This window comes from Heptranchias perlo, chromosome 4 (assembly GCF_035084215.1).
Source record: "Heptranchias perlo isolate sHepPer1 chromosome 4, sHepPer1.hap1, whole genome shotgun sequence".
NCBI classification, from domain to species: domain Eukaryota; kingdom Metazoa; phylum Chordata; class Chondrichthyes; order Hexanchiformes; family Hexanchidae; genus Heptranchias; species Heptranchias perlo.
This window is the reverse complement of record NC_090328.1, coordinates 68904424-68916503: the sequence shown is the minus strand read 5'-3', so window position 1 is coordinate 68916503 and position 12080 is coordinate 68904424. Positions and strand designations below refer to the sequence as shown.

Genomic DNA, 12080 nt, shown 5'->3' with positions numbered 1-12080 from the left:
AGATCATAAGAACATAAGAAATAGGAGCAGGAGTAGGCCAATCGGCCCCTCGAGCCTGCTCCGCCATTCAATAAGATCATGGCTGATCTGATCCTAACCTCAAATCTAAATTCATGTCCAATTTCCTGCCTGCTCCCCGTAACCCCTAATTCCCCTTACTTATAGGAAACTGTCTCTTTCTGTTTTAAATTTATTTAATGATGTAGCTTCCACAGCTTCCTGGGGCAGCAAATTCCACAGACCCACCACCCTCTGAGTGAAGAAGTTTCTCCTCATCTCAGTTTTGAAAGAGCAGCCCCTTATTCTAAGATTATGCCCCCTAGTTCTAGTTTCACCCATCCTTGGGAACATCCTTACCGCATCCACCCGATCAAGTCCCTTCACAATCTTATATGTTTCAATAAGATCGCCTCTCATTCTTCTGAACTCCAATGAGTAGAGTCCCAATCTACTCAACCTCTCCTAAATCATGGTTGAACAGAACACCAAAGTGGCACACCATTTGATTCATTCTAAGTGAGCAGTGGGTAGGGGGATGAGTCAAGGAATTTTGGGTGGAAGCAAAGTAAGTTGGTTGCAGTTACAGAAATAATATGACGTATCCACAATTTGATGTTAGACAAACAATGTGATAACACAGATATAGCCATGGGGTTGAGGCTGGTGATGGAGAAACACAGCTGGGCATCATCAGTGTATGTGTGGATGCTGACCCTATATGTATGGATCATGCAACTGAGGACGACATGTAAACAAAGAAAAGGGTGAACCGTGGGGTACTCCCAAGGTTACACTGGAGTAACCTTGGGAGTACCCCAAGTGAGGCCGGTCCCATCATGCAAGAGAGGCAGTGGATTGGTTGACCATGTTGAATGCTGCAGAGAGGGCAAAGAAGGCAAATGTGTACCATTTCAATCATCGGTGGCTTTGACCAGGGCAATCATAGTACTCTTTGCAGGAAGTCGGACTGAAGGGATTCGAACGGATTTGAGGTAAGGTTAGCGCAGAACTGGGTGGCATAGATACATTCAAGGATCGTAAGGGGGAAAGGAAGGTTAGAAATGTGGCCGGAGAGGTCAGAATGGTCATGGGGCGGGCTTTGTGAGGATTGGAGCGATGACAGCAGTATGAAGTGGAGTGAAGAGAAACCATTTATAATGTTGGCAAGCACTGGGTCAAGGAAAATAAACCACCTGCTGCACAACTCCCATGTGTTGCAGGTGCACACTGTGTTATAGCAGCGGCAACAGAATGTTTTATTTTGTGTAAATCACTGGCTTCTGCTGCGTTCTCTATTCGCACGATACATTTGATTTGTAGCCTCAGCTACAATAAAGTACTGTGTCTAAACATCACTTCACGGGCTGAGTTTTCCAACGTTATATTGCTTCTGCAATATGTTATCTTTAATCTCAGTACCGTGCAGCTCAGCTATTCAGAGGTGGCCACAAAATAAAGCATTTTTATATTTACAACAGATTTCAGGGCGGACCGTTTCTTGATGTGATCATTCAAATAGTCAACTACAAATAAAGTTTCATCACAAAGTAAATGACACAGTGAGCAGGATCTATCACAAGCCCAGTTATACCATTTTTCTTGCTGCAGCTAGAGCAGGCAAACCAACAGTTGTTCCCGTTGATGTCAGCAAGGAATGGTTCTACTGGTAGTGCTAACATTACTTTCCACTTATAATTAGGTGTAGAAATTACCTAGTGGTATGTGTATGATTTTACTTTCCTATAGAAAACTGATAGTACATAGCCATAGTCTGGGAGTCTAGGGAAGTGGTTGAACTATTGGCTGTTCACCAGCCTTCCTGATTTATTTCCATTTTTGTTTTGGTTACTACTTTTAATGATGGGCCCAAAGAGAAATTGGCCCTTCCTCACCTTTCAGCTTGCCTCAGTGTCCCGGAGCTGACTGTGATACTTTCCGTGCTTTTATAGGCTGGAAATTCCTTGGAGCTGCTCCCACTCTGCCGACGTTAGTTTGCTGGAGGTGCGGTGGAAACCCTGTTTATGTGGGTAAATGGGGTTTCTGCCATAGTACCAGCAGAGGGGGAGCAGATCCGGGGAATCTCCTGGCCTATGACATTATCAGTATCTCAGGTACGATGGTACTTTCAATGTATCAGGATACCTCTGTGTGATGGTATGTTCAATATCAGAATGTGACAGTGTGTCCAATGTCTCAGGGTGTAACAGTGTGATGTTACTTTCAATATCTTAGGGTGTGATGGTGAGATAATACTCAAAGGCCTGTTAAAATAACCCTTTTCTTCTGGCCTGTAAAGAGCTCTAAAATTTTTTTTTATGAGAGGAGCACAATAGAAATGTAGGTTGATGTACTTTCAGTATTTCAGTGTGTGACTATGTGCTGTTGCTTCCACCCCCTACAGGTCAAATTCATGTGTTATTGATGGTAAGTAGTAGGCTTTGTGCTAAATCTTTTGAATGTTGAATATACAATATATAGTTGCAGTGAATCCCACTTATATAATTTTTATAATAATGATTGAGGATAGTGATTTGTCATTGCTCAAATTACAGGTAGTTACATATAAAATCAGAAAAATCATTCTCTCTGAAAGCAAGGCCCAAGTAGGACTGTGTGACAGTCTCTCTCTGATCTGTCTCCACTATATTACAGCTGCTCAAAACCAGCTCAGTAATCAGACTAGGTAGTCAGTTCAACTTCCCTAGATTGGGCAAAAAAACTATTTGAACCAGACATGCTGCCCTCTCCCTGCTGACTCCAGACTTCTGTCCTGGCTGCTGTTGTGCTATTCTACTCAATTTTCCCCAGAAGCAACATGATTTTCAAAATTCTTTTATTTCTGGACAAAATCACGTTTATCTCTGAATTACCTCATCAGCTCTATTACAAAAGAGGAGTAGGAGAAGCCTTGGGCCGCCCCGTCCCAGGCTGCAGCCACCTGCCGCCAAATTCCCACACCTGCCCACTGACCAGTTAGTGTATCTGGCCGGGTTCGGGCAGGACTCTGGGAGAAGTCATGCAAATGAGGGCCTTCACGACCCCAGACTCCACAGCTCGACGGCCGATTCAGGGATCACGCGCACCGAACCCGCCCCCCATTAAAATCGGGGCCGATATGTCAGTTGTGGAGAAGACCTTGTCATAGATTGTTCCACTAGGAAGAGCTACAGTAATTGTAGAAATTGAAATCTACTGAAGGGAGAAGAGAGGAATAACTTTATCTAGAAAAAATATATATTTAAATTTAAAAAAGAATGATGTTCCTGTCTTGATGTTTATCTCTTGATAATCAGGATGTATTTTGTTTCAGGATTTGGTACCTCATTTAAAACTTCACAGGATCTGAACTATCATTACTCTGGTAAGGAAAGAGTGAACACAATTCATACAATCGCAGGTTATCTATTCGGAGTTCACCAAATAAGGTTTTTATTGTTCCCTGCACAAAGTTTGTGAGATAAGACTACATTAAATTACACAGTATCTAATACTATTTTTGTTAATAACTATGTTCTGTATTATGTATGTGTATGATATGTTAAGTAACTGGTTTCTATAGAGACTTCACTTCCAAATCGCAGTTTCAGACAGTGCCAATACACTATGGGCTTCATTTTAGCACCCGCTATTGGGTTGCGTTCCTGGCGGGGGGGGGGCTCCGAAAATCGGGGAATCCCGGAGCGGGTCCGGAGCCCGGCTCCAACCCGCCCACTTCCAGGTTCCCCACAGACGCGCCGGCGTGCGCGCGCAGCCCCCGCAGGTGGGAATTCCACAGGCAATTAAAGCCAGTGGGATGCCACTTAAAAGTATTTACATAGGTATTTCAGGTCATTAACTGACCTGATTAAGGGATTATGTGAGGAGGGGAGGGATTTTATAGACAACTGGGACTGTTTCCCATACTGGGGGAAACACTCCCAGCTGAAATGGACATGTTGCAGCTGTCAGCCTGTGGCAGCTGCAAAGGTCCATTTGACAGGTGGGGGGGGGGAGACCCTCACTCATTGCAGGAGGCCACTCTGTCACTTGGGACAAAGTTTGGCCTCCACCACCCTCCTCCTGACAATCAAATTCACCAACTTGCACACTTACCTCGGGGTCCAGAGACATGTACCTACCTTGCGGACCCCCTCAGATGTACATCTTCCGGATGGGGGCTGCCGTAGCTGCAGTCATGACCTCCTCGGAGGGCGAACAGCCTCACCAGCCTCGCCATCCACACCGTCCACCTCTGACACGTGGAGCTCCACAACACAGTGCTGTGACACATCCACCTGCACAGCAGGAGGGAGGGCAACCGCAGAGAGAGATGCGTCGCAGAGGGCACTACCCTCGCCACAGGGTCCACAGACCGAGGCTCAGCTTCCTGGACCTCTTTGAGCAGCAGTGCACACGGAGACTCAGAGTCACTCGACATGTAGTCGTGGTCATTGTTGGGTGGGGGGGGGGGGTCGGAAATCATCGGGGGCAGTCGGAGATCATGGGGGAGGTCATAGATTGTGGAGGGGGGTCGGAGATCGCGGAGCGGGGTTTGGCTGATTGTGGAGGGGTGGTGTCATAGATCATTAGGGGGTGGTCGGACATGGGGGCGTGGGTTGGCCGATTGTGTGTGTGGGATCATGGCAGGTGAGCTTGTTGGGCCTGGAGGAAACACTGCTGCTCCTCCTGGCCTCACAAGCAGTGCAATAAAGGCCTTCCCAGCCCTTCTTGCCTCCCCTTACGTGATGTAAATCAGAAGGCCTGGGAATCCCGGCCCCCAGGAGTTAAAAATAAAAAACCTATTAAAATGGAGGCCTGCAACCTCTTTAAAAGATTTTAGTGACCGACCCGCCTCCTGAGAGCGGATTGGTCGTCTGCCTCTTGACCCGCCTCCATTAAAACCGGAAATGGTCCCGTTGGAGGTGGGTTGGGGTCAGGTTTTAACATTCTTACAATTATTACCTTCCTACCTGCCCCAACCCACCCATCCTTGGGGATTAAAATTACCCTCCTGATGTCAACATAATTTATCCGCTATACGTGATGGCCGGTGTAATGACATTTTGTTAAAGAAGCATAGAGGGAATCTTCATCCTCTGTCTCTCCACTACTTTTCCGCTCCCAGTTGGAACTTGCTGTTGGTGATCTGAAGAGGATTTCTGGGCCTCTTTATTGTTAATATTTCTTTATGGGAGTTTGTGTCTGGGCTCTATTGTAGTCACTTTAAATTGGCTACTGTATGGCTGGGTAAATAGCGTGACTTTGAGCTTCTGTTATTCTCTGATGTTTTAATTACATTTGTGGAAAATATTCCTGCCTACAAACAAACTATCTTATTGCGCTATGGAGAGCTGAACAGGAGTCTGGTCAGTTTCACCACAACAGCAGGTAAATGCAGCTTGAGTTTCAGCAGGCTGTGACAGAAGGTATCTTTCATCTTGTCACGTGTTTGTGAGCAGCAATCGCAGGAGTTCTAGAGCCGGGGTGGTGGGGGTGACTGAAGGCAATGGGGCTGCCTGGAAGGACTTAATGGAAAGTGGTCGCACTTTAATGAGTTGCGAACAGCTGCTTGAACTGCCCGACATAGCCAACGTGCTTAATACGGTTTAAGCGGCGCCTTTGTAATTGACACTGATGGTAATTGCAAATGGTTAGCGCCATTTGCCCGATATAGGCGGTTGTCTGGGGTAACCAAGGACGGTGTAAGTGGCGGGGATTGTAACACTTCAGACCACCATTGTGTGGGCCAAAACAAACTTACAGCTTGAGAAGTGCTTTGTGACATCCTTTGGACATGATAAGGTGCTTGTGCTATGCACATGCAGGCTCTTTCAAGTTCTTTATTATATCGGTCTTGCATCTAGCACATGCCTGTACAATTCAAAAATCTAAGAATGGGGAAAGAAGGGTAGTCATTTTCTGCTGTTTTTTTTGATGTCAGTAACCAGGGGAAGAAGCTGGGAATTTACAAGTATTTCCCTCATTAATTGGCCTCTAATTCACCTTAGATACTCTTGCACAGGGATTATTTGAGCAGGGCCCTTAAGGGGACAGCCCAGGCTAAACATCACAGCCATATCCAGACTACCTGTGAATAATGCTACAGGATAGCAGCTAGTCATAATTTAAAAACAAAAAGTTTGTGGTGCTGTTTGATTATAAAGGAGTTTAAAGGATGTGTCAGTGGAAGTATGCAGTTGGTGCCCTGTTGTGCTGCATCAAAGCAGTAAGACATTGATTCGCCCCTTATTTTTCTGCATATCTAGTTCCTTGATCTCACCAAGGGGATTAGCTACAAAGTGCTTCTCAATAGGAAGGGAAATTAATGGCATTATAGCGATGCTGAGGCATCTGTCCTCTCTCTTAGTTAGGGAAATAGTGCATGTTGCTGGCAGGGAAAAATAAATACATTTAAAGAACTGAAACATTTAAAAGTTTAATATAAATTGTTAACACTGTTTAAAATTTTCTTGTTTTTTTCTCGCAGCTGTTGAAAGAAACAATTTAATGAGGCTTGCCCAGACAATACCATTCACCCCTGTCGATCTCTTTGGTAATATCCATGTTTTTTTAACTGTTAAGATTTTAAAATGTTGTCCAGGCTATGGGTTGGGTGGGGTGAGGAGGAACGAGAGGATGAGTGGCATGGTTGGAGTGCTCAGCCAAATGAAAGCACAGATCTGCTGCCTTCTTACAGATGTTGCCAAACTGAACATTAACTGACCACGCCTGTTTAAAACTGCAATATATTTTATTTTGATTTTTGAGACCAGAGTGTTGTCCTTCTGCAGAGCTGTCAACATTTGGAGGATTCCAGGTGTGCAAATTCCAGTCCACATACTCCAAACTTTCAAAAAGGAATTGGCTTTATCCTTGAAAAGGAAAACATTTACAGGGCAGCACGGAAGGGACTAATTAAATATCTTTTTCAAAGAGCTGGCACAGGCATGATGGGCCGAATGGCCTCCTTCTGTGCTGTAAGATTCTATGATTCAAGATATCCCTTTGCACTAAAACATATACGTGGTCAGAAGGAACAAGCTATAATCCTCTCTCTCCCATTCTGTATCTGTCCTCTTATTTGTCCCACTGCAATTTTACTGTTTTCTACTTACTCTGACCTATTCTTCGCTCTAAAAAATAAAATTTGAAACTTTTTTTCTTGTCTGTTTTCTCCTTTCTTCTGGTTCCCCCTTCCGTTGTGGAAGGTGGGTGCAAATCTTGAAAAGCTGAATTTTCATTGGCTGAAAATTGGATTTGAAGGCTAGTGTTTCAGCCAATCGACAGTACAGGCCAGGTGCACCGAGATTAATCTCCAGTTTTTATGCACCTGTACCAGAAAAGGCCTTGCAAAAGGGAAAACTTGTTGGTGCCCAAAGTGCCTGGATGAGTAAGTTAGTTCATGCTGCTTGGAAGTTTACACTCTTTTTCAATATCACACTTTTGTAAAAGTTGTCAGTGCTGACGTTTATGCAACTCCTGCATTTTGTAATCATTAACATACTCAAGAAACTCCTATCGCTTTTCTGTGCAGCTGGTGAGGAGGTAACCATCTACAAACTGGAGGAGAGTTCGCCCGTCAACCTGGACAAGAGCATGTCCTCCTGGTCTCAGCGTGGTTTGGCTGCCATGATTCACGTCCTTTCCAGAGAGGAAATGGATGGAGGCCTTCGCAGGGCAATGAAGGTGTGTTGCACTTGGTCTGAAGAGGATGTGCTGAAAACTGGGCAGACTTACATCATAAAGTCCTTCCTGCCAGAGGTAGTCGAAACCTGGCAGAAAATCTTTAGTGAAGGCACAGTGCTCCATCTCTGTCTGAGGGTAAGTGATTCAGGGCAGACGGAAAGAGTTTCCATATTATCCAATTCTATTCAACGTCTGGGGGCCAAAAATTCTTGGCCCCTTCGGTACACTGCCGCAGTGGCTCTCAATATGCTGGGTCCCAGCCTATCCTCAGAGTTCCTATGGGCCTTGTATGGGGCTGAGCCACTAGCTGACCCTTACAAGGCCAGCAGAGTAAGAGGGAGTGTGACCCAGGGCAGGACCTCCCCATGTCCTTGGCCTGGGTAATGCCAGTGAGGGGATTGGCAGATGGCGTGCCCCGAAGAACAAAGCCTGCTGACCTCAAGAATGGTACTTAGGGTCCAGGCCTGAAATGGATCTCTGAAGATTCAGGTAAAATTGGACATCTTTCAGCTCCCCAATAAAGGACGGCTGATGAGGGCACTATTAAGATGTTGCCAGAGTTCCCGGACAGGCTAATCCTGGAATTTATGACAGGATGAGCCACCCCTGCCACCTAATGATTTTTGGCCCCCTAATATTTAAGTACTTACTGTTACGGGGCCATTGTTCTCTCAGCTATGGAAAAGTGATTTCTTTCTGGTTGTATGTATTCATTTTTGAATAGACATGTTTTACGTCTTTAGGTCTATTTAACCTTCTTACTCCAGATATATTTTTAACTTCTGTAATTCCAATTGCTGTGATAAGTAAGCCCTTGCTCTTTACAAGATGGAGAACATTCACACTAGTCTCAATATATCAGTAATTTTGATAGCATGCCCAGAATAATGAACAGCAAATCCTTCTTTAAATTTGCTTTATCTGTTGATTCTACCCTGTACCGACACAGGATCCACCTCGTCTTCAAAAAGCAATAGAATGACACGATAATAGATCTCACTTTTTAGCTTAAATTATTAGGTGAATTTATTGAAGAATTGCTGCACACGTGAATAAATGATAGTAACGTTGTTGTTGTATCTTCACATTCTTCCCTTGAGAATAATGTGGACTAGTAGAAGGATTCGCAGGCTGACAGGCTCCTAACCATTTTTATACCAGCCGATAGGGTGGTTAGTCCTAAGGCTCCCACAACCCATACGATGTGGGGAGGCCACCCACACCCACAGGACTCGAGTATCCCGTTGGATGTCAACTCAAAATTCAGAGCTAAATTCTGGGTTGAGTTCTGGTTTCTACTCGTCGGGACTGACTAGAGTGGGGGTTTGAACCCTGCACCTTTTGACTTAGAAGCAGGAATGTTACCACTACCACTTGCTTCAATAATAGTAATGTAGTATATATTTACAGTAGATATGAGATTATGCTAATTGCTCATATAAATAAAATAAAAGGTTTGCTAACTTTTTATGTGTGCATTAATCGTTGAAGGTGGCAGGGCAGATTGGCAAAGCGGTTAAAAAAGCACTCGGGATCCTGGGCTTTATAAATAGAGGCATAGAGTACAAAAGCAAGGAAGTTATGTTGAACCTTTATAAAACACTGGTTCGGCCACAACTGTAGTATTATGTCTAATTCTGGGCACTGCACTTCAGGAAGGATGTGAAGGCCTTAGAGAGGGTGCATAAAAGATTTAGTAGAATAGTTCCAGGGATGAGGGACTTCAGTTACATGGATAGACTGGAGAAGTTGGAGTTGTTCTCCTTTGAGCAGAGAAGGTTGAGATGAGATTTGATAGAAGTGTTCAAAATGATGAGGGGTCTAGACAGAGTAGAAAGAGAGAAACTGTCCCCATTGGCAGAAGGGTCAAGAACCAGAGGACACAGATTTAAGGTGATTGGCAAAAGAACCAAAGGAGACATGAGGGAAAACTTTTCTACGCAGCGATTGGTTATGATCTGGAATGCACTGCCTGAAAGGGTGGTGGAGGCAGATTCAATCGTGGCTTTCAAAAGGGAATTGGATAAGTACTTGAAGGAAAAAAATTGCAGGGCTACGAGGAAAGCTCGGGGGAGTGGGACTAGCTGGATTGCTCTTGCAGAGAGCTGGCACAGGCTTAACAGGCCAAATGGCTTCCTTCTGTGCTGTGACCTTTCTATGATTCTATAATTATGTAACTCTATGCTGCTTTTTTTCATATTATCATTTTGCTGCTTAGCTGATTCTTGTCAGAGCTACAATACAGCTTATGCCCTGAAGAATTCAGATCAAACTCATAGATTGGTGAAAATCTCCAGACTAATAAATACCCGTGAAACAATTGCTGGGGTGTGTGGAGTTTGAATAATGGCAGGTTCCACAACAGGCATATGATGATCTCTGCCAGAGTAATGCCCAGATCATGACCATGACAATGTATCTCACTGTCTCCTAAATTAGACTCTTATCTGAACCAGTCACACACAGGCTGGATTCTGCTCTTTGGGATAGAATTCTGGTGGGGCAGGACTTCTGCCTGTTCCTTTTACTCCACCTCAACCCCAACCCATTTCCTTCAGTTGGCAGTCATTGGAGATGCACAGAGGATTGTGGGAGTCAAGATGCCAGGACAGAACCCACCAGTTCCTGGCCACAAAATCCCAACAGCACTACAGCATGGTGACCACTGGAGCACAGAAGAGGCAGCTAAGCATTTAAAGGGACAGAAGATTCTTAAAGGTCGGAAAATTGGCTGCCTCGTTTGGCCTCAGCAAACCTCCTGGGCTGCCTGCTTCCTGGGTCCGACTGCCACCTTCTACATGGCCGTCCTGGGAGGTAGAAGTAACTGGGGAGGTTGCCAGGAAAATCCGCTGGGGACCCAAGCACTGCCCCCATCACCATTTCCATGGTGTGGGTGGGGAAGGGGTGGCATGTGGAAGTCTCAGATGGGGTCAGGGAGGGATATCGGAGTTGGGCCAGTGAGGCTGTGGTAGGTTTCGCTGCCAGATTTTGCCTCATTTTCCATTGCTATCGAACCCCATTTTGGGTGGGATCTTGGAGGAGAATAATAGCCAACATGTTTCCATTTGAATTATGTGGCTTGGTTCCTCTTTCAAGCAAATCTGCCTGAAGGAAATCAAACAATCATCATAACGTTTGTATCAATTTAGACTGGTGTATGATTTATTTGATCGCAGCTAGTTTTAACTCTTTATATAGCGTGAGTGAATTAAGGGAGCCCATACCAATCTAAAACTAGAGAATTTTTAAAAAATTTTGTCACAGTGTGTAACAGCAAAATTTTGAGCTGGTAGAGCTTTACAGATAGCAATTATTTACTGGACTTTTATCTTTGAAAAGTAAATGACCATGGAAATGACCATAAAGGTTAGGATCTGGTCATGATAGTATTTACTGACAAATTTACAGGGGGCAGTTTCTTCTATATCCCATGTGTAGTACAGTTGCAATTCTTTGTAAATATATTTACAGTTTTGTTATACATAAAGAAATCTTTTGAACAATTTCCTCAACAATTTCCTTTAATGAATTAATCAAAATATATCAAAATAAAATAGCTAAAATAAGTATCCATAGGGAGATTTATTTTGGCACTTTTTTTCTAGCAATGTTTATCAGTCATTGCTTTCTTTCAGGAAATTCAACAGCAAAGGGCTGCACAAAAACTCATTTATACTTTCAATCAAATGAAGCCACAAACCGTCCCTTATGCTCCAAGGTAAGAAGCTGGGTTTAATTTAATTTTTAGAAACTTAATTTCTAAAAACCTAGTCATTTTGTACACTGTCTGTGCGGTATCAAAGTTATCACACCATTGGGTGGATACACCCCCCCACCCCCGAGCGGACTTCGAGAGGCTGGCCTGCTCCTATGTACGTCATAAGACCCTAATTTGCATTTTAAATTTAGGTGTCAGCTGTGGTCCAATGGTAGCACTCTCGCCTCTGAGTCAGAAAATTGTAGGTTCAAGTCCCACTCCAGAGACTTGAGCACAAAAATCTAGGCTGACACTTCAGTGCGGTACTGAGGGAGCGCTGCATTGTTGGATGAGACGTTAAACCTGCCCTTTCAGGTGAACGTAAAAGATCCCTGGGCATTAGTTTCTCCTGGTGTCCTGGCCAACACCAAAAACAGATAATCTGGTCATTTATTTCTTTGCCGTTTATGGGAGCTTGCTGTGCACAAATTGGCTGCCGTATTTCCTACATTACAACAGTGACTACACTTCAAAAGTACTTCATTGGCTATAAAGCGCTTTGGGATGCTTTACATAGCATTCCTGTCGAACGTTAGCTGGTGGATAATTTCAAGTAAGGTTTTCATTCTCCCATTTTACCTTTAAATGGTAATTTCAAAGTCTTTTATGTTTTGACAAATTGCTTATCAAGTTGTAGTTTTTCTAATATATCTCAGTT

The 12080-nt window shown here is 44.1% G+C and overlaps 1 protein-coding gene across 5 annotated transcripts in view; it reads left to right on the top strand.

Moving 5' to 3' along the window:
* The window catches only part of trpm6 (transient receptor potential cation channel, subfamily M, member 6), a 149864-nt gene that overhangs the window by 122717 nt on the left and 15067 nt on the right, over positions 1-12080 (top strand). For all 5 annotated transcript variants that reach the window (XM_067983082.1, XM_067983080.1, XM_067983083.1 and 2 more), the window contains 5 exons: positions 2402-2424; positions 3311-3361; positions 6467-6532; positions 7514-7800; positions 11301-11383. In XM_067983082.1, coding sequence (XP_067839183.1) covers positions 2402-2424; positions 3311-3361; positions 6467-6532; positions 7514-7800; positions 11301-11383 — 510 coding nt within the window. The remainder of the gene's footprint in view (positions 1-2401; positions 2425-3310; positions 3362-6466; positions 6533-7513; positions 7801-11300; positions 11384-12080) is intronic.